We start from the raw sequence: 27,873 nt of genomic DNA, 5'->3' as shown, positions 1-27,873 counted from the left end.
GTTCTTTCTTGGTGTGTTTTGTTTGGGGGATCGTGGTGGCTTTGTTCTACCTTTCTCCTCTGTGCGGGTGGGTGGAGGGTGGCCTGGTTGGGCCAGGTGCTGTCTGTTCTTCAGAGAACAGAGGCTCCAAAAACTTGAGTGGGAAGGGGGCTGGGGAGCCCAGAACGTGGCTCATGAGCTGTGGTGGCCACGGAGTCAGTGCTGAGTTAATCTATCCGGGTTTGGGAACTCAGAGCTGTCAGTGGCGCGAGGGTTTGGAGCTGCCAGCGCTGGGGTGGGGATGGGAGCAGCTGCCTGGGAGGAGGGGAGGGAAAAGCACATCCTGCAGAGCTGCTCCAGCAGTCCGAGGGTCTGAGGGGCTTTGTCAGAGACAGCAAAGCTGTAAAATCCTGGTGAGGTCCCTGCTGAACCCAGAAGCCAGAGGTGGGTGAGCAGAGGCACAAAGCTGCCCGAGCCCATCCGGCCTTGTGGCTGCTCTGGAAGAGGCCCCGGGCCGGAGCTGTGGAGCCCGGGGGCCCCGGGCAGAGCCAAGGTCACCTGCCTGAGTCACTCACTGAGAGACCTCGAGATGTTCCCGTGTCAGCAGCAGCACATTCCCTGCCTTGCGTGGCGTGTCCAACACCAGCCTTTGGACCCTGAGATGTTCCTTTGCTAAAGGATCTCACAAACTCACTTTTTCCTCTGGGTTCCTGCTGCAAAACCTCCCAAATATTTCCTTGCTCTCCAAGCTGCAGGCCTTAAGGGAGAGTTGGAAAACCAGGCTGTTATTTTCAGAATCCATTTGAACTCTTCTCTTAAAAATTCCTGTTGGACACCTTTCAGCCAAAGGTCTTTTGAGGCCTCTTCATTTCAAATCCTGTCTGATATAAATTATTGCTTTAAGAGGCAGCTCTGCTGTAACAAAGCAATGAGCATCCATAGCTGGAATTGGCAATCAGCTAATTGGGTCAGCTCTTGGAGTGAGTGGTTGGAAGCTGAGTGTTTGAATTGTGGGTGGAAATGGGTAGAAGGACCCAGAAAATGAGTTTTATTTGTCATTTGGGTGAGAGGATTGGGTTGAGGAGGCAGAGGAGGGATATGCTCTGAGATGTGGGGGGAGGAACAGTTGCAGCCTGACTGACAAATTCACTTTTCTCTGATGGAACTGTTGGCAGTGCCAGCAATAAAACTGCACCAGGCTCAAGATGGGTCCTGTGTCTGAGCAAAATGGGAGCAGGGTGTCGGGAATCTGCCTGCTGTGGGTGCCAGGAGCAGTTCAGTCCTTGTAGATGTTTCAGGCCTTGCTGCTGCAGGAGAGGAGAATGACGGGGACCCCCTTTAGGGCTAGCCTGGAGAGGAGCTGGGTCTTGTCCTGGATTTCACAGCTGAGAAATCACCATGACCAGCACTTGGCTCTGGGAGCGCTTCCACTGGTGCCCCTTGTCCCTGAGAAACCGGTGGCTTTTCCTTTAACCATGGAAGTTGCCCTGTGGATCGGCTGTGGCAGCTGGGGAGGGAGAGGGGGGGGGGGAGGGAAATGCAGCTTCCCAGTGACAGGGAGAGAGAAAAGCCCCGAATGCTGGAGCTGAGGGCCGAGGTGGCTCAGGGCCACTTTTGGGGAGGGTGGCTGAGCCTGGCGCGTCCCGTGGGGCTGAGTGGCACCAGCAGAGCCCCGAGGGAGGTTTTTGGCTCGCACTGAGCCGGGAGAGGCTCTCAGGCTGCACAGACCAGAGCAGGGGAACAGCACAAACCCAGCCCAGCCTCCCCTGTGGGGCCGGGGAAGGACACGGGGCTGGTGTCCTCCATCAGCCCGAGCCTCGGTGACATTTCCAGTCAGCTCCTGCTGCCGCCTCGGCTGTCAATGTCAGGAGGGGGAGGGGATCTCCTCCTGGAGTGCTTTGGTTCTGGCAGTCCTTCTAATGTTCGAGCTGTCACAACAGGGAAGGTTCCCAAGGAAGCGCTGCTGAACAGGAGCTGGCTGGGCGCCTGCTGCTTCCAGGCTGTGCCCTGAGCCAGCCTGGGAACGGGAGGTACCCGAATCCCGGCCGGGCTGGGCTCCAGGCTGTGCTGGGACAAACCCACAGTGCTCCATCCTCTCCCCTCAGGAAGGCTCTCGGTCACCAGGGTCCGAGGAGGACACTGGCACCTGCCGGGAGCAGGGACATGTCCCCGTTGTCCCGAGGATGTTCTGCCTGAGGGGGGGAAGAGGAGCCATCGGTGGCGAGTTCCTGGCAAACCCTTTTGTTTCTCCTCAAACGAGAGCTTGCACAAACAATGGTGGCACCATTCCTGCTCTGCACATCGATCCAGTGCTGTAGTCAGGCAAGAGAGCTGCAATAAAACCCTGGCCTTTAATTTTATGCATGGAGAACTTCTTACCTGCTCTCCCCTCCCTGTCCTCCCCCCCACAGTTCCTTTTCCAACTGCAGCTATTTTTCCCTGCTGACTTCAGGTGTTTTGTATTCTGCTTAGATCAATAGCAGCACAACAGCAGCAGCTTTCCAGTTGTCACCAGGAAGACCCTGCTGTCAGCTCCAGCTCAGCCGTGCTCTGCCGGGGCTGGAGAGCCCTTGTGCTTCCCTGACAGACACAAAGAGCTGCACAGCAAACCAGTGCTCTATTGATTTTGGTTTTAATTATTTTTTTTTTTAATCCAGCCTGGGGAAAGCTGTGTTCTTCCCGAGCTCCAGCAGCTGGGCTTGCCTTCCTGCACTTGGTTTACGAGGGAGGGAAGTGTCTGAACTGCCCCTTGCCCAGGCGGGAGGTGGCACTGCGGGGACACGTCCTGCTGAGGCTGTCAGTGTTGTCCCTGCTGTGAGGCTTTGCCAAGGAGCTGGTCCCTGGTGATATCCTGCTTAGCAGCCTCCCAGCCATGAGCAGGAAGAGCAAATCCATTGCCTAATCCGACAAACGTGCCAGGACCACATTAGCTGATGTGAACATTGGCCCTCATTCATGGCTTTTTCACAATCTCTGATATTTATGTTGGCCTGGAGCAAATCAATGCCAGGACTTTTTTCTTCGTTGAACAAAAAGTGTTCACTGAAACACAACCTTTGTGTGCATCTTCCATCCCAAGTGCCAAAACGGAATCACAGAATCTTAAGGGTTGGAAGGGACCTTAAAGCTCATCTCATTCCACCCCCTGCCATGGGCAGGGACACCTTCCACTACCCCAGGTTGCTCCAAGCCTCATCCAATCTGGCCTTGGACACTTTCAGGGATGGGGCAGCCACAGCTGCTCTGGGCACCCTCTGCCAGAGCCCCACCATCCTCACAGGGAAGGATTTCGTCTTCTTATCCAATCTAAATTTCCCCTCTTTCAGTTTGAACCCATTACTCTTTGTCCTAAAAGAAGAAATCAGAAACCAAAGCACCAGCCGTGGCTTCGCTCTCAAGAGTGATTGATTTCCTCAGCTTCCTCTCTTTTGGAGACTATTTTGTGAATTCCTTTTCCATCAGGCCCCAAGGAGTGTGACTGGAGGCTGTTTTTCAACTCCTGGCACAGTGACAGGTCCTGCAGGGACCCTGCCCACGCTGCAGCTCCATGTGAGCTCCAGGCAGAGGGCTCTAGGTCCGTCCCAACACCCCTGGAGCAGCTTTCACAGGATCATGGAATTTCAGGGTTGGAAGGTATCTCTGGAGGTCACCCAGTCCAGCCCCCTGCCCAGGCAGGGTCACCCAGAGCAGGGGACACAGGAACACCTCCAGGTGGGTTTGGGATGTTTCCAGAGAGGGAAATTCCACACACTCCCTGGGCAGCTGTTCCAGAGCTCTGCCACTCTCATGGAAAGAAGTTCTTCCTCATGTTCTTGTGTTTGAGTTTACAGCCACTGCTCCTCGTCCTGTCTCTGGGCACCACTGAACAGAGTCTGGCACTGCCTTGGAAATATTTCCCTCTTGAAAAGGCTTTCCTAAACCATGGTCTAGGCTGGGAAATCAGGTGAGATGTTGGATAAAGTCTTGAGGGTTTGGTAGAGGTGAAAAAACGTGTTGTGTGTTACTGAGCTACTTGTGTTGACAGCTGAGTGCTTGGGGAGTTGCTGTGGCTCGAGGGGGGAGAGGCCACCTTGACATGAGACTTCAGGGACATTTTCTGCTGCCACAGTGGCCCCTCTGAGGTGGGCAGAGGTCACCCATCTCCTGGGCTCTCTCCTGGAAGCCTCGGGAGTCTAAAGCTCGGTGTGTCAGTGCTGCTCTGTCCTGGAACGGAGAACATCCACGGCTGGAGTCGGCCTAACGAGTGGGGAAAGGCAGGGAAGGGAAAGGCAGGGAAGGGAAAGGCAGGGAAGGGAAAGCAGGATACAAAGCAGGGAGAAGCCTTCGGTGAAGAAGGGGAACGTCAGTAAAAAGCGGGAGCTGTTAAGTTTGTGATGAGTGTTGGGAAGGGAGTTTGTTAATCCCCAAATCCAAGGCCACCTTGGCTCTGTGTTGCCACATGTGCAGGAAGGGGCCAAGACTGTTTATTGCCAACCCCCCTGGCCCAGCAGCGTGACACCACAGGCTGTCCTGGAGAGCCTTGGCCGTGCCCTGCCTCGACGGGAAACAGCTACGGGCTCTGTGTGAGGAGGAAATGAGCAGCTTCCAAGGAAAACGTGGGAGAATGCAGAGGCTGGAAGGTGGACAGCGGCAGTTCTGCACCCCTGGGGCAGAACATCCCCATCCTGGGCTGGGCTGGGGCAGCCCTGACCTCCCTGTGCCCCCTCCGCTCCCGTGGGTCTCACTCTGCCTTTCGAGTGTGTTGTGCTGGGTGGAAATCTGGAATAAACACATTTCTCCAGCTTCCTCATGTAGCTTGAATTTAACTCCCTAATAAAGCGATTGTTATTTTTCTAACCCTCTGTTCTCCATCTGTAAATGCTGTTGCTGCTCTGGCAGTTCCTCTCCTGTCCCGGGGGGCTCCGTGGGATGGTTATTTCTGCTCCTGCGCTTCCCTGAGGGGCTCTACGGGGGCTCCTCCAGCTCCCGGCCTCGGGGACAGCGGCGGGGCCGTGGCGGATCCGCACACGGGGGGCGAGGGGCGAAGGGACCGGCCAGGAGGGGCTGTCCGGGGCCCCGGCCCGGGTCTGGGTGCTGCTCCCGTCGGGGTGCTCCAGGCCCGTAACAGGGGCTGCTGATCCCGGGTCCGGGCCCGTTCCCGGTTCGGGGCCATTCCCGGTTCGGGGCCGTTCCCGTGTTCGGGGCCCGTTCCCGGTTCGGGGCCCGTTCCCGGTCCGGGCCCGTTCTCCGTTCGGGCCTGTTCCCGGTCCGGGCCCGTTCCCGGTTCGGGGCCCGTTCCCGGTTCGGGGCCCGTTCCCGGTCCGGCCCGTTCCCCGTTCAGGCCGTTCCCCGTTCAGGCCGTTCCCCGTTCAGGCCGTTCTCCGTTCGGGCCCGTTCCCGATCCGGCCCGTTCCCCGTTCAGGCCGTTCTCCGTTCGGGCCCGTTCCCGGTTCGGGCCCGTTCCCCGTTCAGGCCGTTCTCCGTTCGGGCCCGTTCCCGGTCCGGGCCCGTTCTCCGTTCGGGCCTGTTCCCGGTCCGGGCCCGTTCCCGGTTCGGGCCCGTTCCCCGTTCAGGCCGTTCCCCGTTCAGGCCGTTCTCCGTTCGGGCCCGTTCCCGAACCGGCCCGTTCCCCGTTCAGGCCGTTCTCCGTTCGGGCCTGTTCCCGGTCCGGGCCCGTTCCCGGTTCCCCCCCGCGCTCCCCGCTGCCGGAAGCGCGCGCGGCCCGCCGGAAGTGACGCGCTGCGGGCGCGCCCCGGGCATGGCGGCGGCGGAGCCCGGGATGAAGCAGTTCAATGGCGGCGGTGGCGCCGCGCCGGACGCGGAGCGCGGCCGCTTCCCGCACTGCGTGGTGTGGACCCCGATCCCCGTCCTGACGTGAGCGAGGCGCCGGCGGCGCACCGGGGGCGGGCGGCGCGGCGGGGGCCGGGCCCGGGACGGGACCCCCTCGCCTCTCCCGGGGCCTCCCCTCACCTGTCCCGGAACCCCTCGCGCTTCTCTCGGGGCCCCCTCGCCCCTCTCCATCCCCTTTCACCCCTCCCGGGTCCTCCCCTGCCTCTGTCGGGACCCTCTCCCCGCTTCCCCCCTTTCCTTTCCCGGGTTCTCCCGGAGCCCCTCCCGGAGCCCCTCCCCGGATCCCTTCTCGCCCTTCCCGGCCCCTCTCGTTTCGCTTAGACCCCCACCTCGTCCTTCCCGGATTCCCGTTGCCCCTCCTGAGTTCCCCCACCTCGCTCTTTTTGGGGCCCCCTCGCCATTTCCAGCCCCTCTCCCCTTCCCGGGCTCCTCCTTGCCCTTCCCGGGCTCCTCCTTGCCCTTCCCGGCTCCCCCTGTCCTTCCCGGGGTGCTCGGCTGCCGCGGGACCCTGTCCCAGGGAGGGAGGGGCTCGTTCTTGCAGCCGGGGCGAGTGCGGGGAAGGCTCTGCGCTGAACGGGCTTGTCCCTGCAGGAGCGGGAGTGGAGGGATCCAGGGGAACGTGGGAAGGCTTTTTTGGAGCAAAGGTTTGGGCGCTGGGATCTGAGACCACCCCGTGCCCCGAGGGGAGTCTCGGTGCGTTCTTTTCATGAGTTGGGACTGGATTTGCCTTCCCAGGCTCGGCAGCCAAGTGTGGGCAGGCTCCAGAGAGAACTTGGGACTTTTCCTCCGGTCGTGGGAACGTGGAAAGCTGTGGCTGTGGGGGTTGTCTGGGCACAGCGAGGCTTGTTTTTCCACCTTCCTCTTCCCCTCGGGTTCCCATCAGGTGATGTTTACTGAGCCGGGGCTCGAAGTCACGTAGAAGATGTGGTGTGGGGTGTGCCGGGATCGGGAACGGCCCGGAGCTCTCCTCGCCCGGGAGAGGCTGCACTTCCCCTCTTGCCGCCTCTTTTATCTCTTTTATCTTTTTTCTTTCTTGATTGTTTAAAATGTTTACCTCAGCCTTTTCCTGGAGGATTTTCCAGAGCTTTTTAACATTCCTAACCTGAGCTGGGAGTGCTGAAGGGAGCTGCCAGAGCCACTCAGGGAGAGAGGAGAGAGAAATCAGAGGGAGATCAGCAAACCTGAGGATGGGAGAGGGCTGGAGAGTGTGGGAGAGGGCTGGAGCATGACCTGGAGTATTCCCTTCTACATGATAATGATGGAAGGAGGCTGGCACGTAGGTTTGATAATGCAGGGGGTTTGGGATGTAGGTCTGATGATGGAAGGGGGTTGGATGTAGATCTGCTCCTCCCTGGGTCTGTAAATACCCATCAGGGAGAAGGTCTGTGAAACAATGGGATCATTTAGGGCAGGGAATGCTCTTCCTAGAGCCAGGAACTCTGTTTTGTGTCTGGAGAGCTTAAATCTAGGTTGCTTTGGAAAGCTGCAGCGTGGTGGGAAGGTGGGCAGGGTGACCTGGTTTTTGGTTGCTGGAGTGGAAAGTCCAGTTTTATCCCAAGGCAGTTCCTCCAGGATCTGATCTCTGTGCTTGGCTGCACAAAGGGGTTTGTCTGGGAGAGAGGGCTCGCCCTTCCCTGCCCGGGGTGTGTGCAGGACACTTTGGGGTGTGGTGTTCTCTTCCAGCCCTCCTGCCAGCGGAGCTGGGAGCGTTCCCGTGGTGTTTTCCCCATTTTTCTGTGTCTCTTCCAGCCTTTGCCTGGCATTGGCTCCCACACTTCCCCCTCCCAGCTGTGTGTCCCAGGTTAGCTGCGCCGTGGGCCCTCGGTGGGAGCAGGGATGAGCCCCCCTGCTGATGCCCCCTGTTCCTTGGCAGGTGGCTGTTCCCGATCATCGGCCACATGGGGATCTGCACCTCCACCGGCGTCATCCGGGACTTCGCAGGGCCCTACTTCGTCTCCGTGAGTAGATCCTGGACCCAGGAGCACGAGCAGAATTCCTGTTTCCTCTGCTTCTCCCCTGCCTTGGTGACTCCTGAGCCAGCCCTGCCTTCTCTGGCTCAAATAACAGCTTTAGGTGTTTTTAAGGAGCTGGGATCGTTGCTGTTGCTCCTTGGGCTGGAGCTTATTTGGGGGTGTGATAAATAATGGCTGGTTTGGTGAGGAGAAGGGGAAAAAATCTTGTATTCCAGGCTCTAAATTAGGAGTTTAGGACTTAAATTCTCTTAATTCTGAGTAGCAGAAGTGCCTTCAGCTTCCTCAGCTACTCAGCATCAGATGTGTGCCAGGCCTCTTAAGCTGCTGAGCATCCAGGGGATTCTGAAAGTAAAGAGAGTTTTAATTTGGGATAATTAATGCTCCTAATAGACTGAGGCATTTACAACTGAGAGTTAACAAAATATTAACACTTAAAAAAAAAGGAGGGGAACAAGGCACTTGTAAGTGGATGATGTCACTGTGTGTGGAGTATAAATGTGCCCGTGCCCAGATCAGGAGTATGGAAACAACGGGAATCCAAACCCAGGCACACCCGGGACTGGTGTCTGGGGCAGTGGGATCACTCAGCCAGCCAGCTGTGAGACCTCCAGCACGATCCATGCCCTGAACACTGCACTGGGTTTCATCCTGCTGAGACAGTTTTCCTTTTTTTTTTGTAGGAAGACAACATGGCATTTGGGAAACCTGTGAAGTAAGTGCTGCTTGTTTGTATTAAACTGCCCTGCAGTTCCTGGGGACAGACATGCTGTGACATTGCTTCTCCTGGTGCTCAGCTGCCCTAATTCACCTTGGTGGCCGCTGTGTCTCTGCTTTCCAGGAAACCACATCAAATTAAATCTTTTTTTAGCAGCATGACAGCAACGTGGTGGTGTTAATAACCAGAGCTGTGTGGAGCCTTTGTTAGAGAAAAGGAAAAGAAAAGGCTAAACCATCCTAAGATGATGTTAGCAAGTGCTCTTGAGTAAACACTGCCTGGCTGTGCTGATGAGCTGGTGTCACTCACGTCCTGTCAGTGCTGTGGGCAGGAGAAGGGCCAGGGTTTGTGTCTCTCAGGTCAGGTTTGTGCTTGGAGTGTCCGGAAGGTTCCTTCAGGGTGTGGGAGCAGTTCAGGGCTGTGCCCCTGAGCTCTGGGATTTCTCTCTCTGGGGTGCTGAGGATGCTGAGCAGCCTTTCTGCTGCCTCTCTTGTCTCCAAGAGCTGGGCTCTGTGCAGTTCAGAGGCACTGGATTTATCCAAGTCCTTTAAGCCTGTGCAGGGCCAGAAGCTGGACTTGATGACCCTTGTAGGGTCCCTTCCAGCTCAGCTGTGATTCCACAATCTTCCTGCTGGGAGGAGCAGGCAGTGAGGAAGGTGCAGCAGTAGAACAATGCAAAGGGAGCTGTTCTCATCCTTGTAGGTACTGGAAACTGGATCCCAGCAAAGTCTATGCCACTGGTCCCAACGCCTGGGACACGGCCGTGCACGACGCGTCCGAGGAGTACAAGCACCGCATGGTACAGCTCCTGTCCTGGCTGGGAGGGAGGGAGGGAGGGAGGGAGGGAGTGTTCCCCCAGAGGCTCCAGGGAGTTCCCAGAGACATTCTGGATACCCCATCCCTGGGAGTGTTCAAGGCCAGGTTGGAGCAAGGGGCTTTGAAGTCCATCCAGCCCAAACCATTCCATGATTCCGTATCTCTGCAGGGGTTTGAAGGGATCCCTCCCCAGGATTTGGCTCCTTGCCACAGGAGTGGGACCTGTGGCTCTCCACCAGGACTGGGGAACCTCAGGGACAGGATTTCTAATCCCTTTTTGTGTTCCAGCACAACCTCTGCTGTGACAACTGCCATTCCCACGTGGCTCTGGCCTTAAACTTGATGAGATACGATAACAGCACCTCCTGGAACATGGTGAAACTGTGCTTCTTCACACTCCTCTATGGGAAATACGTCAGGTGAGCTGAGGGACAGCCTGAATTCAGCAGCAAAATGGGCTCTTTCCTTCTCCTGAGCCCTCTGAAGCATCTGCCTATCCCATGGAGAAGGGAGAAGTGTCCCCCCAAGCCGTGGGTGTGTTGCTGGTGGGTGGTGCTGTCAACTGCCTGTGCTCAGCAAGAGAACCAGGAGTGCTCGCTGGGTTGCACTAGATGCTGCTCCCAAAATACTGTTTCTGGCTGCTAATTTGGAGTGCCTGGAATTTGGGAAATGCTGGCTAAAGCAAATCTCACTCTGTGTTGTCTTCTGGCTGGGTTAGGTCAGAACATAAGGTCACGGGATGGCTTCTCTCCAAGGATTACTGGTTTCCCTCCCTTCTCTTGAATCTTGTTTACATAAAAGCTGGTCTGATTCCCAGCTGCTGTGGAGCTTCCAACTGGAGTGGAGAGGGAAACCCCGAGCTCTCCTTAAGGAAAGGGTTTTGAATCTCCATTTAAGCTCCTTGTGCCCGAAGAGGAGATTCTGTGAGGTCTGCCCTGCATAAAGCTCCACTTCTAGGTAGTCTTCCCTGTTCAGGAAGAGCTTCTTTGCCTGCTTTTGGGCAAGGATAGCTCCTGCTATCTTGGTTAAATCCACCACCAGTCAGAATAATGAGCCCTGTGGTAATGGGGTTTCATTTTTTGTGGTCTCTTGTCACCATTCCTGTCTGTGCAAGTATGAAATGGGCTTGTCTTTGGCTTAATTTAAGCTGGAAGGAGACTCCAGGCCTGTTGTTTGTGATATATTTATTGTGGTCCTGATCAAGTCTCAGTTTTTAAGACTGAATCTCCAGGATGGGGATGTGTGGCAGTGCCAGCAGTAGATAACAGTCAGAAAAGCATCTGTCTCCCTCTGATTCCTCCAGTTATTCTCCCATCCTTCTGTCTCTTCTCACATTTAAACCTTTCCCCCTTTCCCTCCTGCAGCATAGGGGGATTTGTGAAGACCTGGCTGCCCTTTGTCCTCTTCCTGGGGGTGATTGTGACCGTGGTTCTCACCCTGCACCTGCGGTGATGGCAGCCCTGAACCCCCAATCCCTGAGCACACAAAGGAAGAAACTGTGACTGATCCAGCGGGATAGAGGCATGGGACTCTGGGAGCCCTTTTCCAGGGGAGGTGGCAGCCCCACTCCATCGTAACAGCTCATCTGCGTCTCCTGGAGCTGGCTTCTTTTCCTCCTGTTTCTGTTCTGTTGATGGTGTCTCCCAATGTCAGGGGTCTGGAAGCTTCTGCTCTCTCCCTTTCTGCAGCGGGGGAGGTGGGAATGGGATCAGGAAAGGAGAGGGGTGGGTGCCTTTGCTTTCAGTGCCAAGAAAAGCCTCAAGGCAAGCTCTGCCTCCTGCAGTGGCACAAGCAGACACACCTCGGGAGGGTCTCTCTGATCACCTGCTTTCCTCCTCTTCACCAGACGCTTCCTCAAATTCCCTGGGTCTCCAGGTAGGAGTTGCTGTTTCCCCTGTGCCACATCTCTCCAGTAGCACATGTTCCAAAGTGGAAGTGTGGGGTTCTTCCCAGGGGGATGGGGTGCCCCAGCACTCAGCGATGGCCCCCCGGCAGTGGCAGGAGGCTGTTGAGGTGGGACACTCCTGAGGGACGCTCTGTGGCAGGGCCGACTCCCCTGGTCCTGCTGGTGAGCCTGGAAAGGCAGGAAAGTCGAAGGGCTGGCTTGGGAACAGCTCGTGGCAGGGTGCACCCATCCAGGAGCCTGCTGCAGCCTTGGGAGGCAGCTCTCTATCCCTTTCAGCTTGTGCCAGAGAAAATATCACTTCCCTGCTTCTCTCTGAATTGCTGAATCTGGCACTGCAGTCCTCACAAGCCACTTGTGTCCCTTTGATCCCTGTGCTCCGTGTCTCAGGCGGCGGCTGGGGCTGGAAAACCTCTGTGGGAGCAGCACCTGAGCTTGGAGCTGAAAAGAGAAGGTACTGGAAGTTGTCTGTCTGGCTGAGCTTTGCAGCAGCAAAGTGGGGCAGTGGCTTTCTCCTGGCTGGTCCCGGGTGGTGACTGAGGAATGGTTTAGGGAGCTTTGGAGAGCACAGCTGGGCACAGGAGCTGTGCAGGGGTTGGTGTGAGGGGCACAGCTTGGGCAGGATGGGCTGTGCGAGGGGGGCTGTTCCTGAGTGTCAGGCAGGAAGGGAGCTTGGATGTGCCCTGGAACCCCTTCTACAGCTGGGTCTGCCCTGCAGGTGCTGATTTCTGAGCCAGGGGGTGTTTTAAAACCAAGCCTGGCTGAAGGGTTATGCGCAGCTGAGTAGGTCTCTGCTGACTGCAGAGGGGGGAGAAGAGCTTTGCCACTCACACCTGAAAAACAAGCTTATTACTCCAGTATCTGAGAGATTCCAAGGAATCCATTTCCAGGAGTGCTTGTGGCCAGCAGGAAAGCTTTTCTGGAGTCCCTGCCATGTCTGCTGCTGCCTTTGTCGCTGGTTTTCAGACCCTTCCCCATGTGCCTCTCCCACTTCCCTGACTCCTCCAGCCTTATGGGTGGATGGGACCCTCCTCATGGGCTCATTTCTGTGTTTTCCCCTTTTCCTCGGTCACTTTTAAATCACCCCTCAAGTCTCCTGCTCATTATTGTCCCTCTGTTACCCCATCCTGGCCTTCCCCATCAACCTGGAGCTGAAACGTTCCAGTGGCTGCTCTGTACAGTCATTCCCGCGTAGAGAGCATGGGATGGAGGCTGCTGGGTCTGGGGCTGCAGGGGAGGCCAAAATCCTGATCAAAGAGAACCTGGATGAAAGGACGGAGTGTTCTGAGCTCTGTTCTCTGCCCAGGAGCCACTGCCCAGCGTGCCCAGGGCGAGCCAGCCGGATGGGAGAGGGGAGTGCTGTCCCCGCATGTTGATTCCAGCGTGATTCCTTGGAGTGACCGGCCCCAGGGCTGGATCCACCCTCAGCAATAACCTCGAGCCCCTCGGCCCATCCCGTTCATGTTCTATCCACAACTCTACAAGAATTGCCAAAGCTGAGACCTGGGGGTGTCAGGGGGCCCCTGGACTTCCAAAACCCCACTGTAAAATTCCCTCTCGTTTGGTCCTGATGCTTTTTACCAGAGCGGAGTTTGGAATGGCGAGGGCGAGCCCCATCCCTCATCCTTTGTTCCCTTCATCTCTGCGGGGCGCTGGATTTCTTTGTAAATATTTAAACTCTGCTTCTGTGGTTTCATAATCCCGACGGCAGGGAAATAAACTGATTTCTGTGGATATCTCCAAGTGCTGCATCTCTTCCCTCCACCCAGCCCTCAGCCAAGAGCGGGGTCGGGGTCAGGATCTCCCCTGTCCCACTGAGCCCCAGCCCCTCTCCTGCCCGAAGGAGCCGGATCCTGAAGCTCCCACACCTTTGGCTTTATGAACTCGCCCTTTTCCCTGCTCCAGGGAAAACTCAAAACCCTGCTGCTGCGAAGGAGGTTTGGGGGTCAGGAGAATCCCCATCCCTGCAGTGCAGGAAGAGTTTGTGGGATTTAATGCTGGGTCTCGAGGCCCGGGCGGGGGCAGCCCGGTGTTCGGGGGTGGAAGATGCTTTTTTCCAAGGTTGATTCGCTTCAGCTGTGAACAGCTCCCCTTTTGTCTCTCCTGTGTCTTATTTTCCGGGAGCCACTGCTTTTCCCAGCTCATTTCCTCTCCAGCCCGGAGCCCTCTGCCTTCCCTGGGGAGGGGACGCCTGTCCTGGCCCTGGGGCTGCCGGAAGCAAAGAGCCAGACTCATTTTCCCTTCTCCCAGCAGGATCTGCTGCCTGAACTGGGAGCCGGGAAAGCTGTGCTTGCTGCCTGCAGATGCAGCCACTGATTTTCTGTTCCATGTGATATCCAGAGGCTGGAGCTGGGGGGATGAGGGGGAAGTACATCAGCCTTAAAATCAGGTTGTGTCCGAGGCCGGGGGATTTCATGGTGCAGCCATTTTATGGAAAACCACCTGGATCCTGCTGCTCAGCCCCTCCAGGCAAGCAGCCTCAGCTCCTGCGGGACGGCAGGCGGCTCCGAGGGCTTTATCCCACACACATCTGTCGCTGGAAGGTGAGGTGAGGATGCCGAAGCCCCCGGGACCACAGGGGTCCCTCCCCGCCTCCCAAGCCTGGCAGGATTTTCCTGCCAGCCCGGGAGCTGCAGGGAATCTGGCGTGGGATGTGTGGGGGCTGAATGGAATGTGGGGATTGTGGGGAAGCAGCCGGTCCGGATGTGCCCGGATAGCCCCGCTCGGATGCCCGGGATGCTCCCAGCTCCCTGCCCAGGGCGTGAGGCTGCTGTGCGAGCCCTGCTCCCCTCGTTTTCCTTTCCAAGCTCTCAGCGTGGCCAGCCCAGCGCCGGGAGCCAGGAATGCTGCAGTGGAATGTCAGGATCCATCCCAGCTGCCACATGGCCTGAACTCTCATCCCGCAGTGACCCCCGCTGCTTCCCCCCCACCCCCGTCCTCGCCGGGGGTGGCCGAGTGTGACCGACCCCCCCCGGGCACCACCGTGGGGAGCAGGGCTGGGGGTCCCCGACCTCCCTCGCCACGGGGAGCCGGGAATGTCAGCGCCGTGGAGCCGCCTTTGAAGTGCGGTCACTTCGCTGCAGCTGGACGGAGGGGAGGGGTCCCAGGGGTCACCCCCTTTGGGGGTGCATCAAAGGGCTCCCCCAGCAGCAATATCCCGTTGCACTGGGGCACACTGGGAGCTTTGGAGGCTGCCGGGGGCTGCGGTGCCTCCCAGGCTGTGGATCCCTCCTCTCCCTCACGCCGTTGTTTCCCAGGCAGGGGAGGGGAAGGGGGTGTAAGGCCCAGCACTGACCTCCCAGCCAGGCCTTGCGTGTCATTCCCAGCCTGAGCCACAGCTGGAAACGCCTCGAGGTCCCTGCTCTGCTGTGGGGATTTGAAATAAAGAATTAAAAGTGCAGACAAAGGGTCCCCCAGGCCCCGGGAGTTGGAGTCTGCCACCATGAGAGATGGGGTCTGTCCCTGGGGGATCTGGCACCGCTCCTGTGTGTCCAGGGAGCGCTCGAGTGTCACATCAAAGGCTCTGGGAGGGCAGAGGGCACGGGGAGCTGAGATCCCAGGAGAGGAATGGGGCCAGGTGGCCACAAGGCTTTGGGGGGACATGTAGCAGTGTAAAAGCTGGGGTGCTGTGCTGCAAGGGCTTCCCCACTGCCCCCAAATCCACTGGTGGGGCTCTGCCTGTGCTCCAGCTCGTGCTCCTGCCTCAGTTTTCCTCCAGGAGAACCAGACTTGCCTGCACCTCCTGAGGAACAAGTCCTGGAGGGGGCAGAGGGCTGGGAGCAGGCCGGGACTCGCTCCTCGCCAGCGCTGGCTCGGGGCTGCCCACGCAGCACCGAAATGAGCCAGAACCTGCTCTGTGCCTGGCTGCAAGGAAAACCATCCCCGAGGGCTGGCCCGGCACCTGGCTCAGGTGTGCTGGTGGCCAGGGTGTTCCTGGGTGCCACCCGCTGTCACTGGGTCGCTGCAGCCTCCGTCCCCACCACCCGAGGCGCCGGCTGTGGCTGAGACCCGGCAAACTCGCTGCACCTCTGGGTCACCAAGGATGGGGTGGGACAGTGCAGGATTGTGTCCCACTTCTCCCCACTTCCTTCTCTGTCCCATAAATGTTTCTCACTCTGGATGTTGCAGGAACAAAGGGTGCAGGATGCCCAGAAAAGGCTTGGTGCTCACCCGGGGTGACCCAGGGCTGAGCCCCCAGCCCACGAGAAGCCCTGTGGGGACACAACTGTCCTCACATCATTGTTACCCTGCAGAGACCTGGCTGCATTCCCAGGACACCCATGGCAGGGCTCCCATTCCCTTGGGACCACCCACCGGAGCTGAGCAGCGAGCGCCCTTCAAGGGGAGGAAGAGGAGGGTGGCCCACAGACAGACACACGAAGCCACTGCTGAAGTCTCATTTCCTGAGAAATCAGGCTAAAAATAATCCCCTTTTCTTGCGGTCCTGTGCTCGGTAAGTGCTGCCATCTCACATTAAAGCTGGGGGGAGCCTGACCCCCACCCCCAGCCAGCTGCTCTCCCTCTGGCATCGAGGGAAACTGAGGCACAGGTCCCGCTGTGCCAGAGAGAGGTGCTCTTGCCCAGGGTTTATCCCTGCCTGGCACTGCTGGCCCACTCCTGCGTGGGGCTGAGCACCCAGGATGGTCCTGGGGGGTCAGGGCTCCCGGCCACTCAGAGCCGGATGGGATTGTCCCCAGCAGGATGGGGGTTGTGGGGCTGGACATATCCATGGGATAGGGAATCTGGGGCTGGGGGGAGCCATGGGGTGAGGAGGGGGCTGGGGCCATCCCGTGGCAAAGGAGCTGTGGGCTGGGAATGCATTATGGGATGGGGGCCATGGAGCCGAGGACACCCTGGGGATGGGGGTCCTGCAAAGCCCCAGGGAGCTGATGCTGCTCCACACTGGGCTTTTGGGGTGGGGGCTTCAGGGTGCTGCAGGGGGGCAGAGGCACTGCTCCCCCCATGCCCAGCACACACCAGTTCCCCCAGTTCCCCCAGTTCCCCCAGTGCAGCCCAGGCGCTCTCCCAGGAACCCCAGAACCACATCCTGCCCCCAGCCCCCCCGTGTGACACCAGGGTGGGACATCTCCCACCCATCCCCTTTCCCACGCCCTTGGCTTCCAGTCTCCACCACGCTTGGGGTCCCCCTGTCCCGGGGCGCATCCCCGCTGCGCCACCCCTTCCCAGGCGCCTGACGCCTCCCAGTTCAGCCCAGTTCAGCCCAGTTCAGTCCCGTCCGGCGGGTGCTGCTGGCTCCAGTCCCTGCTTTCGTGCCGCCGGGCGCGGAGGCGCTCGCAGGGCTGCGGTTGAGTCACCCCGGGCACAGCACCGAGCCAGGGGTGGGGAGCGGGGGCACCGCGCACCCTCGAGGGTCCCGTGGGGTGCTGCAGGGCGACGAGCCACCGAGACCCCTCACCTGGACAGGTAAGGGGGGGCGTGGGGCTGAACCCGCTGCGGGGGGGCTGCACCGGCACCGCGGGGGGGGTGTGGTCCGGCTCCTCTCGCCCCACCTGGGGGGCTGCACACCCGCCCCGCTCTGCTGCCCGGTGAGAAGGGGCGGGCTGGGGGCTCCGGGTCACGCGTTTGAGGGGTGATTTTTCTTGTCCCCACGCTGTGACAGAGACCTGGGGCTGGCGGGGGTCTGAGGCCCCCGCGAATGGGGTCCCTGGTGCTAGGAGGAGGCGAGGGCGTCCCGCGTGTCCGGCAAGCCTGGGCTGTGCTGGAGGCCACTGGGATCTGCCGGTCCTGGGGGGCTGTGGGGGTCACCCAGGAGGGGCTGGGCGTGGGTGCATTTTAGGGAGGGGTGTGGGGGGTGCTTCACGCCGTCCGGAGCCCCCGTGTCTTGTCGGGCTGCCTGCAATGAAAAAAGGGGGACGTGCACCCCCCAGCTGTGGCTTGCTGGGGAGGTTTAACTGGTTTGACTGGTCCCCCGTGCAGGGTGGGGGGCCGGGTGCCCAGCACCCCATTGCGCATTGGCGGGGCTGTGGTGCTTCTTCACGGTTCGGTTTTGGGGTCCCCACGGGGAACGGGGCACCACAGCAGCGCCTGGCTCAGGCCTAGGTGACATTTTTAGGTGGTGGCTCTGTTCCGGGGTGGGGGGACCCCCCCGTGTGCCGGCAGTAAACAGGATACGAGCGGCTGCGGCGGGGAAACAGCGGCAGCATCACCCCAGCCCCGGTGAGAGCCTGTTCGTGTCCCCCGAGACCCCCCCAGCCCCGGTGAGAGCCCGTTCGTGTCCCCCGAGATCCCCCCCCGCCCCCCGGACCGATGTCGGGGGCAGGGGGCCGGTGGGTGTCACAGGTTCGCCCGAGGGGGCCAGGCAGTGTTGGGGTTCCTCTGTGTGCGATGGGGGGGGGGGTTCCCTGGGGCTGGTTTGGGGCGGGCTGTGCTGGGGTTGGCAGCAGAAGGTGCCCTTCTCGTGCTCAGGTCCTGGGCTGGGGTCCCCAACCCTGGGGGGTGTCTGACACCCCCGGCGCTGGGGCAGGGGCACCTGTGGGGCAGGGATGGGACCCTCCGAGGGGCTGGGGACAGGCTGGGACAGGGCCACCCATGGGGCGGGGTCAGAGTCACCTTTGGGGCTGGGGACAGGGCCACTGGTGGAGGTGGGACCCCCCAGCCGTGCCAGGACGTGGCTCTGTGGGTGCTCAGGAGCCTGGGGGTGCCCGGGAGCTGCCCGGGGGGGGTCCAGGCTGATCCTGCCCCGCGGCTGCTGCAATTTCCTGCCCTCGGTGACAGCAGGCAGCGCTTTCCCAACAGCGGGGACAGGAAGGGCCGTGGTGAGGCAACGCCGGGCATGGGGCAAAACCCCCCGGGAGATGTGATGATCTGAGAACGGTCTCAGCCCGGTTCGGTCTCAGCCCATCCTGGGGGCAGCCAAGCCCCCTTCTGCCATCTGTCCCTGTGCGCTGGCACCCGGTGAATCCCTGGGAAAGCGGGCAGGGGCAGGGCCAGTCCTGAGCAAACACGCTGGGCAAACACGGGCCGCGGGCAGGGCTGGCCTGGCACGGAGCCGGCAGCCGGAGGAGCGCCGCAGTGCCCCGAGCCCGCCCTCGGGCTGCCTGTGCCCTTCTCTGGGCACCCTCGGCATCGCCCCGCTCCTCGTTTGTCGCCGGTGGGGGTGGCAGGGGTGTTTAGGGTGTTTAGAGTGGGGGTGTGGGCTGAGCTCCTCCCCCTTGTCCTTTCAGCAGGATGACCGGGGGGGGTCCTCCACAGCGGCCCCGAGGTGCCTCTCCAGATGTTGGCATCGCTGGTGCACGCCCGGCACGCTGAGCACTCCGTGTCCCTGCCCCCGCCCGGGCCAGCCCCTCGCCGTGTCCCCGCGCTGTCCCCGCACCCCGCCATGGCGCTGGAGCCCGAGGCGCTGCTGGACCTGAGCTTCCTGACGGAGGAGGAGCGGAGCTGCATCGCCGAGGTGCTGCGCCGGGACTGGCAGCTCCGCCGGCGGGAGGAGGGACGCATCAGGTGGGCTGGGGGTCCCTGCTCGGCGCCACCATTAGGGACAGCGTGGACCCTCCAGGAGCAGCCAGCTGGGGGTCCATCATCTCCTGGGGACAGAGCAGCCAGGCTGAGGGTCCCCTTTTCACCTGCGATGGGGTCACCCACTGAGCTCAGCCAGGGTGAAGCCCCTGGTTTGTCACACCAGCACCGAGGGTCCCAAACCCCCTGGGAGGGGGTGGCTGGTGTCCCCCAGACCCTGTTGGGGCGGCTCCATGGACTGGGAAGGCTCTGGGGCAGTGGCACAGGGGTCCCAATGTCACCCTCCTGCCCCCAGCAAACTCCGCAAGTCGGTGTCGGACCCGGCGCGGCTGCGGAGCCTCACCGGGGACTGGTTCTGCGACGCCCGGGCCCAGCGCCACCGGCACCCGCTGGGCTCCGACCTCGTCCGAGCCTCCATCCGCCGCAGGAGGCGGCCCCGGGGTAGGCGAGGGATGGGGCGTGGAGGGGACAGGGAAATGGGGGCCAGGGCTTGGCCCGCTGAGCTCCCCTATGTCCCCAGGAACGGGGGACCTGGAACGTGGCCCCAGCCTGGGCGAGCTGGAGGCCATTGATGAGCCGCTGGCAGAGGAGAAGGAGGATGAGGATGGTGCACTGGACACGGAGGAGAGGTGAGGGAGGAGAGGGTGGCATCCCACAGGTGCCCCGGGGCTGGTGGCATCTCACTGGTACCCGCTGGGGTGGCACAAGGGGGCTGGAGGGGAGCAGCACCCGTGGTGAGGGGGATGGTGCAGCCAGGGCCGGTGCCTGCCCATCATTCCAGGGTCTGGTTTTGCACCATCTCCCACCATCCCAGTGTCCATCTATCCATTATCCCAGTGTCTCCCACCATCCCAGTGTCTCCCACTGTCCCGGTGTTTGGCTGTCCACCATCCAGACCAAACTAACGGTGATCTCTTCCCGCAGCTCCCTCACAGAGATGCAGGAGGCCCCTGAGCTCCAGGTGGGTCCCTGGTGTGGGGTTGAGCAGTGTCTGACACCCTGGTGATGGGTGGGGATCACCCTGCAGCACCCCCAGTGCCATCCCAAGGTTGTGCTGCACTTGGAGTGATCCTGAACCCTGCAGAGTGATGGGAAATGTCCCACAAAAGGTCCCACGGGGTGTCCCATAGGTCATCCCTCACCCTGTCCCCAGGAGCAGAGGGGAACGGGGACTGGGGGTAGCAGGTGGGGGAGGAGGGGGTGCCCGGGGTCCCTGTTCTCACCCTGTCCCTCACAGCCCAGCCCCCCCGCCCCGGCTGTGGAGGGGACCCCGATGTCACAGCCCCTGCTGCAGGGTGACATCCCGGTGAGGGAGCAGGACAGCCCGGCGCAGCCAGGTAACGGGGATGGGGGGCCCGTGCTGTGGGGATTTGGGGGGCTGGAGCCCCCCAGCTCTGATCACCGGCCTCCTCCTGGCCCCCCATTGTGGCCATTCCACTGCTCTGGCCAAAAGAGGGATCCCCCCTTCCTACCCACCCCTGCTGGGTCGGGACCCCCACCCGCCCCTGGTCCTTGCAGGTGACACGGGAGGTGGGAACTCCTTCAGCTCATCCAGCACAGAGGAGGATGAGGAGGAGCCGGGCTCCGCATGCAGCAGCCACGATGCTGGGCAGGTGGGAGGGAGGCTGGGGGGCTGTAGGGGTTGGGAGGGCTGTAGGGGGTGTTGAAGGGGGGGTGTATGGGGCTTTATAGGGCTGTAGGGTCTTGAGGGGGCTCCACGGGGTTGAGGGGCTCTCTAGGATTGGGTGGGTTGGAGGAGCTGTATGAGTTTGGGGGGCTGGAGGGGGTCTGTACAAGGTTGGATGGGGGGGCTGTATGGGGTTTTTGGGGGCTGGGGAGACTGAGCAAAGCCAGCACAGCATGGCCTGTACCCAAGCACCAGACACTGCTGGGAGCTGGGTGCCCTCAGTGGGGCTGGGGGCCCGAGGAGGGGTGCTGACCCCTCTTTGCATTTCCAGAGACCAGAGACCCCCCCGAGAGACCAGACCCCCCCAGCCCCGGTGTCCCCACAGAACGGCCACACCCTCCCGAGCCTGCTGAGCACCAGCTCCTCCGTGTCCAGCCTCAGCTCCTCCACGGTGCGTGACTGGGCTGGGCTGGGGTGGGTGGGGGGCACCTCCCCAGCCCCCCTGGTGCCACCTCCCCACCCCACCCTGACCGTGTCACCCCCTGCAGCTGAGCGGGAGCCTGATGAGCCTGTACAGCGAGGGGGAGCTGGGCAGGGTGGCCGTGCGGGGCTGTGTCCAGTTCTCCCTGCGCTACGACCCGGCCAAGAAGGAGCTGCAGGTGCACGTCCTGCGCTGCCGGGAGCTGGCTGAAGCCAAGAAGCAGCGCTCGGACCCGTGAGTGCCCCAGCCCCCGGTGGCACTGCCCAGGGGATGCCCACCCTGCCCCCACTGCAGCCACCTCGTTCTTTGGCCCCAGGTACATCAAGACCTACCTGCTGCCGGACAAGTCCAACCGCAGCAAGCGCAAGACCGCGGTGAGGAAGAGGAGCTTGGATCCCGTCTTCAATGAGACCCTCAAGGTCTCTAGCCATGCTTAGGGGTGGATTTGGAGGGTCCCCGTGGTTCAGATCGGATGGCTGGGGGTGGATAATCTCAGCCTGTGTCCCCTCCCCACCAGTACAAGCTGGAGAAGAGGGACCTGCAGAGCCGGACCCTGAACCTCTCCGTGTGGCACCATGACAGCCTGGGCAGGAACCTGTTCCTGGGGGAGGTGGAGGTCGCGCTGGGCACCTGGGACTGGGCCAACACCCGCCCCGAGTGGTTCAGTCTCCAGCCACGGGTGAGCTCCCTGCCTCCCCAGCCCCCTGTTCATGCACTGCCCCCATAACGTCCCCATGCCCCACAGATGCCCATCCCCTCAGATGGCCTTGCCAGCCGGGGCAACCTCAACCTGGCACTGAAGTTCATCCCTGCCGGCTCGGAAGGTGAGAGGGGCCTGTGGGCAGCTGGGGGAGTCTGGCATGCAGGGCAGCCCTGACCCCTCTGGCCCGCAGGAGCAGGGATGCCACCCACGGGCGAGCTGCACATCTGGGTGAAGGATGCTCAGAGCCTCATCCCACTGCAGAGCGGCACTGTGGATGCCTTCGTGCAGTGGTAAGGGGGGGTGACACCCCGGGGCCACCCAGAGGGGCTGCTGGGGGGCCCCCCCTCACCGCGGTGTCACCCCAGCTACGTGCTGCCAGATGACAGCAAGGCGAGCCGGCAGAAGACACGGGTGGTGAAGCGGAGCCTGAACCCCCTCTTCAACCACACCATGGTGTACGACGGCTTCCAGGCCAAGGACTTGGCCGAGGCGTGTGCCGAGTTCACCCTCTGGCACCACGAAGCCTTCTCCAAGCGCCAGCTGGGCGGCATCCGGCTCAGCCTGGGCACCGGTGAGGAGGAGGGACCCCCAGCTGCTCAGGGTGTGCCCTGGGTGTCCCCGGTGTCACAGCTCGGGGGTGACGGGGTGCTCTCTCTGCAGGGAGCAGCTACGGGCTGCCCGTGGGCTGGATGGACTCGACGGCAGAGGAGCAGGGGGTGTGGAAGCGGCTGCTGCAGCAGCCCGGGCACTGGGTGGAAGCGCTGCTGCCCCTGCGGACCAACCTGGTCCCCCGGGCGTAGCCCCAGCCCCCCAAGGACCGGCTGGTGCCAGCGGGACTGTGGGACCTGAGGGACGGAGACATCACTGTGCGGGCTGGGGTCTGTGCCCTCCCCTTCCAGCAGCAATGAAGTGGCACCAGAGGGCACATCTGGCAGCTTTTTATTGCTGAGGGCACATCTGGTGGCTGTTTGTTGCCCTGGCCACCACACCCTGACTTCTCCCTCCACTGCGGGGCTGGAGCTGCTGCATCCCACTGCTTCCAGTGTGGGGCTGTGCCCTCCATCACTGTCCTCCCAGCCCCTGGGGTGGCAACCATGGGGCTCCAGTGGCCCTGTCACAGCCCTGGGTGGGGTGGGGGGGTCATTCCTCTACGAGGATGCCCCTTTTCTTACTGGGATACCCCACACTGGGCTGCCCTGTCACACTGGGAGACCCACACTGGTTCCCCTTCCCTGGTCACTGGGAGGACTGGAGTCACTGGGGCCACCCACCAGTATCACCCTGTGGGCAGGAACAGCCAAATCCCCGAAGGTTTTTTTGCAATGAAAATCTCCCAGGACAGCACCCACTGCTGGGGCTCCGGAGTGACAGGAGATGGGTGACAATGACACGGACACCAGGAATTACAGGAAAATCCTTTATTGGTTTCTGTCCCCCCCGTTCCAGCTCGGGCTCTGCCCGGTGTGGGGTTGGGGCCAGCAAAGGGCCCCCCCACTGCCACCCATGGCCACAGGTCCCCATGGCATCTGGCAAGCACAGGGTGGGGGGCCCAAGGTGGAATTCGGGGCTGGATGGGCCCCCCCTGCATCCCCTGGGAGCAGCCGGAGGTGCAAACCCCGGAGCATCCCCAGCCCCGCGCTGGGGACAGGGACGGGGTCGGGCCTGGGGGCCGTGTCCCAGCTTTGCATAGTCGGGTGTGGGGGGCCTGCGCGGGGGGACAGTCCGGCCGCGGGCAGGGGGACACCAGCAGTGGCCTCTTCACCTGGGGAGGGCGGGGACAGCGTCCCCCCCCAGCCTGGAGGCGCGGGGCCCTCAGATCCTGGTGCATGGGACAGAAAGGAGATGTGGCAGGAAAGGTCCTGGGGGCTTCACCCCGTGGGTCCCAGCCCCTCGCAGCCCCCAGGGAGGGGGGTGCAGGTGGTGTCCCAGTGCCCACCCACACCATGGGGAGGGGTTGGACTGCACTGGACTCCCCCTGCAGCAGGGGGGGATCCCATACACCTCCCCAGCCACAGGAACCCCCCGGACACAACACAGACACCACCACCAGAGTTTAATGGGGGCAGCCCGAGCTACAAGCGTCACCCCACAGCACACGGCACGCAGCCCCCTCCCCAACACAGCACACAGAAAGAGGGTGGGGGAGAGGGAAGCCCCCAGGCCCCCCCCAGAGCACACAGAGGCACAGCAAAAGCACACAGCAGGGCCCTGGCTCCGCTCCTCGGCGGGCACGGGGGACTGGGGGGTGTCAGGGCAGGGCTGGGTGCTCTGGCCAAAATGCTGGAGGGAAAAGCACCCAAGAATCCATGAGGGGAGGAGGGCACCCCCCAGCCCCACGAGCCTCAAGGCTGTGGGGAGGTGATGGGGCAGGGGGTGCCGAGAGTGGGAAGGGGGCTGCTGGGTGCGAGCTGGGGTCAAACTGGCCAGGCTGGGAGCCCCGCAGTTCCCGTGCTGTTGAGGATGCTCAGAGTGAGGGGGCTGCACCCCGCTGTGGTGAGGCTGGGGGCACTGGGGACCCCTCGCCCAGGTGGCAGAAGGGGCTGTGTGGGGCTGCAGCCCTGAGGGGCTCCGTGCCGGAAAGGGGGCGGGGGGTACCCCTTCCCTTCCATCCCTAACAGGAAACCCACAGGAAACAGCAAAACCAGCTGGGAAACACCCGTCATGCAAACCAGGAGGGAGGGTCCTCCTCCCCTCTGCCCGGGGGGTGCGAAGGAAGGGTGAAGCTCTGGGGCTGCGGGGGGACACCCCCTCCCCCTGCCGCCGGCACCCAGAACCTACTGGTTGTCCTCTCTGGCAGCGTGGAAGGAAAGAGAGATGGGGCACGGCCCCCCACGTTAGACACAGCTAGCCCAGGGACAAGGGGACAGCATGGAGCACCCTTGGCTCAGCTCTGAGGGACAGATTTGGGGCCCTCCCGCTCCCCACGGGCTCAGAGCCAGGACCCAGCCAGACACTGACAGACAGGGGAGGTGGCAGGACAGCCAGGCACCGGTGAGGGGACAGGGAGGAGGACGTGGACCCCTCCACCTCCCAAATCGTCCCCTGCAGGGTGAGGGCGGACCGGCACAAAGAGCCACGGGACACAACACAGCGGATACAGGACACACCCCAGGGTGACCCCAGTCTTGACTTTAGGGTGGGCTTGGCCCGGGTCCCCCCCTCCATCCCGGTTCCAGTGGGAGCATGGGGCCCTTACAGCGTTTGGTAGGTGCTGTCCTTCGACTTGATGAACTTGATGACGAAGAAGGCGACGGCCTGGACGCACAGCACCAGCACGATGCCCCCGATGAAACTCGCCGTGTCGAAGCCGGGCGGGTGGAAGTCGGGGCTGCCTGTCAGCGGGGCACTGGTGGTGGTGGTCCCTGGTGGCCAGGGAAACAGGAGGTTTGGGGAGTTATGGGTGTGTTGGCATCCCTGGGTACAGATGCGTCCACCAATAAGAGGGGATTTGGGGTCCGTGCGGATCCCAGTGGCTGCACAGGGAGGACTGGTAGCTCCCAGCTTGGGCTGGGATGTTCCCACAAATATGTGGATGCTGGGACGGGCTCAGCCCCTTCCCATGCCAGAGCAGCTGGAACTGCAGGAAAGGAGCCAGTGGCAAACAGATCCCAGTGGGATCAATAATTCAGCAGGCTCCAGGCTCTGGTTACCCGCTGTAATGAGCCCAGCGCTCTCCAGTTCCCGCTCCTGGAAGAGGCTCCTCCACTCCCAGCCAGGCTGGAGGTGGCAATTCCCAGCAACGATGGAATCAGGGCTTGTTCCTGGAGGGCTGCTGAGTGTTGTGAGTCCCCTAGCCCTACCTGGGCATTGCCCAGGGCAGAGAGAGGTGACAGGGACAGAGAGCTGTGACCCAGGGCAGGGTCATCCATTGATCCAGCCCTGAGGGCAGCTCTGCTCATCCCTCCCAAAGGGATGTGAAATATGGAGGGAAGTGCCTTGTTGGGACATGTCCCCGATCCCGGGGGCATCCAGGACCCCCATCCCACCGCCTCCCACCCCTCCCCAGACCCACTCACTTGTCGAGTGTGTCACTGGCTCCTTGCTGTGGGACCGTGGAGGCTCTTCTGTGTGGGACTTCAGTGCTGGAGAAGGCAGGGACAGAGGCAAGGGGGTAAAAGGGGCAACAGGGGACATTGCCGCACACCCCTGCACCCCAGGTCCCTGTCCTGGTGGTGGGATTTCATCCCCATGGCCCTGGTACCTGCACCAGCACCTCTGTCCCGAAGGTCAGAGGGTCTGGGGGGGGTTTGGGGGTCTGGGGTTACCTCGGCACAGAGCGCTGGTGTTGTAGAGTGCACAGGTCTCCCGCACCGCTGACCCTCTCTGCACGCAGCTCCCTGTTCCTGTGGGAAGAGGGGGCACCGTTTCCCCAAGGATCCCAAACCAGCACAGCCAGTGGTGTTCGGGCCCAGGCATCCCTGGGTACCTGAGGGTTTGGGATGAGGAGGCTTCATTGAGGGGTGGGCATCCACCTGAGGGTCTGTGGGTGGGGGCCCAGGGAGGGGCTTTGTGAACAGCTGAGATGGACCCTGGCCATGAAAACAGCTGGGACCAGCCATCCAAGGGTGCTGAGTGCCGACACCGTCCCAGCATGGCCCGGTCCAGTGACAGGGGCTGGGGAGGGCTGATGGGAGCCCCTCTCTGTGCTCACCCAGCCGAGCACTCACCTGGCTCCTCGGGGGTCCTGCAGCCCACCCAGATGCAGTCGGTGCCGTTGTGGGGGTGGCTGCTGGCTGTACACATCTCGCAGGACCTCAGCTCGCCACACCCTCCTGCCAAGGCCAGGGAAAAGGGGTGAGGGCAGGGCCAGCACCCATCCCTCCGGCAGCGGGGGAGGGCTGGACCCCCAGCTCCACTCTGATAGTGCAGCAGGAGGGATGAAGGCACATCCCATAGCCCCAAACCCCACAGCCCCGTCCCGATATGGGGTTTGTAGCATCGCCAGCCCTCCAGAGATCTTTTGGTGGAGATCTCATTGGAAATGAGATGAGGCGGCAGCACCAGCCTGGTCAGGGTTACCTGAGCAGTGTCGCCCCTCTGCCCCCCGGGCACCCCGCGGGACCCCCGTTGCCGCCGGCCCGGGGAGGCGGTGAGTCACGCGGGTGTTTGCGGAGCTGCTCTTCCCCCACACACGCTCATCATTAATTTACAGCGCTGGCTGTCGGCGAGGGAGGCTGCGACGGGCTGCGGCCGGGCCCTGCCTGCACCTCGCTGCGTCCCACGCCCGCGTTTGCACCATCCCGGGAAAGAGCCGGGAGCCATTCCCCACCCTGGATGTGTTTCCAGGCTCTCAGGGGCGAACCCTCCCCCCAGGGCTCGCAGGAGGGTGTTGGGCATTTCCCCGGGTTGGCTCCCCAGGGGACGGAACAAGCACAAGGCATCCCTGCCGGCAGCGCTTCCCATCACAGCACCTCCCTTTGGAGCGAGCAGTTGTAGCCCCCCAGCTTTTAGGGTTCCCTAAAAACCGTGCGCGGCTGATAGAAAAGCCCCTTTCCTTCTTTCCCAGGAAAAGCCAAGGGGGCAACCGGTGGCGCAAGGCAGGAAGCAGAGATGCTGCGGGCCCATTGCCATGGCTACGGAGGGAGGAGGTGGGCACGCCGCTGGGTCCCCCCTTCCAGCATTTGGAGACCTGCCGGGAGCCAATGGGAAAGTAGGACTTTGTTCGCAAGGGTTTAGGCAGGTTTATAATTTATTTTTATCGTGGCAGGCGCAGGAACAGACGTTTGAGCCCAACGTTGTCAACTCCCGCTCCTGCCGTCAGGTGTGGGGAAGGAGAGGGAATAAAGGGGGGCAGCGGGGCCGGCTGAGGGCAGCCCCATTCCCAGGGGTGCTCTGGGAACACGCGTGGGTCCCGCTGGGATAAGTCAGGGTGGAAATGTCTCCCGGCAGCAGCAGGGGGATGGGAGAGGGGGAGCAGAAGGAAGCCTGGGGTTTGCATAATTAATGCCCGGAGTTGCAGCACCTCAGGAAGGAGGTGACGGCTCCGTTCCCCTCTCCCCACCACGGCCCACGAGACCCCCACACTTTTTGGGGAGGAGCTTGGACCCTACACGCCGCTTATCCCGCTGCAGCCCAGCGCATCCCCCTGGCCCTTGGGGGTCCCAGCCCCACGGAGCACGGCTGGGAGCAGGAGCAGGGGTTCCTCTCCTCCAAAAACCAAGGCCGGGGGACGGAGTCCCGTGGGGGCGAGGGGAACCCCTGGAAAAAACCAATCCCCCCCGAAAAAAGTTCAGCTGCCCCAAAGCTGCAAAGCCCCGAGTTTCCCCCCGCCCTCCCCCGGCCGTACCTGCGCGGGTGGGAGCGGGTCCCTGCGCACAGAGCAGCGCGCACAGGAGCGCGCAGCGCAGCGCCCTGGGACCCGGCGGGGCCAT

General features: G+C 61.8%; 3 protein-coding genes across 6 annotated transcripts; 2 read left to right on the top strand and 1 right to left on the bottom strand.

Moving 5' to 3' along the window:
- The first annotated feature begins 5,701 nt into the window (after window positions 1-5,701).
- Window positions 5,702-12,949, top strand: TMEM222 (transmembrane protein 222). 4 transcript variants are annotated; one of them, XR_014227072.1, is made up of 8 exons: window positions 5,702-5,832; window positions 7,682-7,766; window positions 8,462-8,493; window positions 9,199-9,295; window positions 9,601-9,731; window positions 10,677-11,187; window positions 11,606-11,669; window positions 12,522-12,949. XR_014227072.1 is itself a non-coding variant. In XM_082296723.1 (6 exons), exons 1-6 carry the CDS (start codon window positions 5,717-5,719, stop codon window positions 10,762-10,764), a joined length of 549 nt encoding a protein of 182 aa, XP_082152849.1. In that variant the 5' UTR covers window positions 5,702-5,716; the 3' UTR covers window positions 10,765-12,949. The 4 variants fall into 4 exon arrangements, 1 of the variants encoding a protein (XP_082152849.1); XR_014227073.1 differs by having other exon boundaries at window positions 11,606-12,949; XR_014227074.1 differs by having other exon boundaries at window positions 10,677-11,669.
- A 3,602-nt stretch (window positions 12,950-16,551) lies between these two features.
- On the top strand, window positions 16,552-22,302 carry SYTL1 (synaptotagmin like 1; the record flags this gene model as incomplete). Its single annotated transcript, XM_082296779.1, has 15 exons — window positions 16,552-16,639; window positions 18,403-18,676; window positions 18,987-19,132; window positions 19,212-19,320; window positions 19,547-19,652; window positions 19,929-20,053; window positions 20,238-20,304; window positions 20,650-20,769; window positions 20,867-21,033; window positions 21,116-21,218; window positions 21,317-21,478; window positions 21,545-21,623; window positions 21,693-21,792; window positions 21,868-22,073; window positions 22,163-22,302. Exons 2-15 carry the CDS (start codon window positions 18,450-18,452, stop codon window positions 22,300-22,302), a joined length of 1,857 nt encoding a protein of 618 aa, XP_082152905.1. The 5' UTR covers window positions 16,552-16,639; window positions 18,403-18,449.
- Window positions 22,303-24,694: 2,392 nt separating this feature from the next.
- Window positions 24,695-27,873, bottom strand: CD164L2 (CD164 molecule like 2; the record flags this gene model as incomplete). The annotated part of the gene is made up of 5 exons (XM_082296607.1): window positions 24,695-24,864; window positions 25,519-25,584; window positions 25,768-25,845; window positions 26,170-26,274; window positions 27,789-27,873. 5 exons carry the CDS (start codon window positions 27,871-27,873, stop codon window positions 24,695-24,697), a joined length of 504 nt encoding a protein of 167 aa, XP_082152733.1.

Source organism: Coloeus monedula (genome assembly GCF_965178545.1).
Source record: "Coloeus monedula genome assembly, chromosome: 24".
Classification (NCBI taxonomy): Eukaryota; Metazoa; Chordata; class Aves; order Passeriformes; family Corvidae; genus Coloeus; species Coloeus monedula.
The sequence above is the reverse complement of the archived record's forward strand: the minus strand, read 5'-3'. Positions and strand labels throughout refer to the sequence as shown.

Excerpts from the sequence above, each read along its gene's own strand:
- TMEM222 (XM_082296723.1), top strand. The coding sequence starts at position 5,717 with ATGGCGGCGGCGGAGCCCGGGATGAAGCAGTTCAATGGCGGCGGTGGC. Across the intron at positions 5,833-7,681 it reads ACCCCGATCCCCGTCCTGAC|GTGGCTGTTCCCGATCATCG; the intron begins GTGAGCGAGGCG and ends GTTCCTTGGCAG. Across the intron at positions 9,732-10,676 it reads CTCTATGGGAAATACGTCAG|CATAGGGGGATTTGTGAAGA; the intron begins GTGAGCTGAGGG and ends TCCCTCCTGCAG.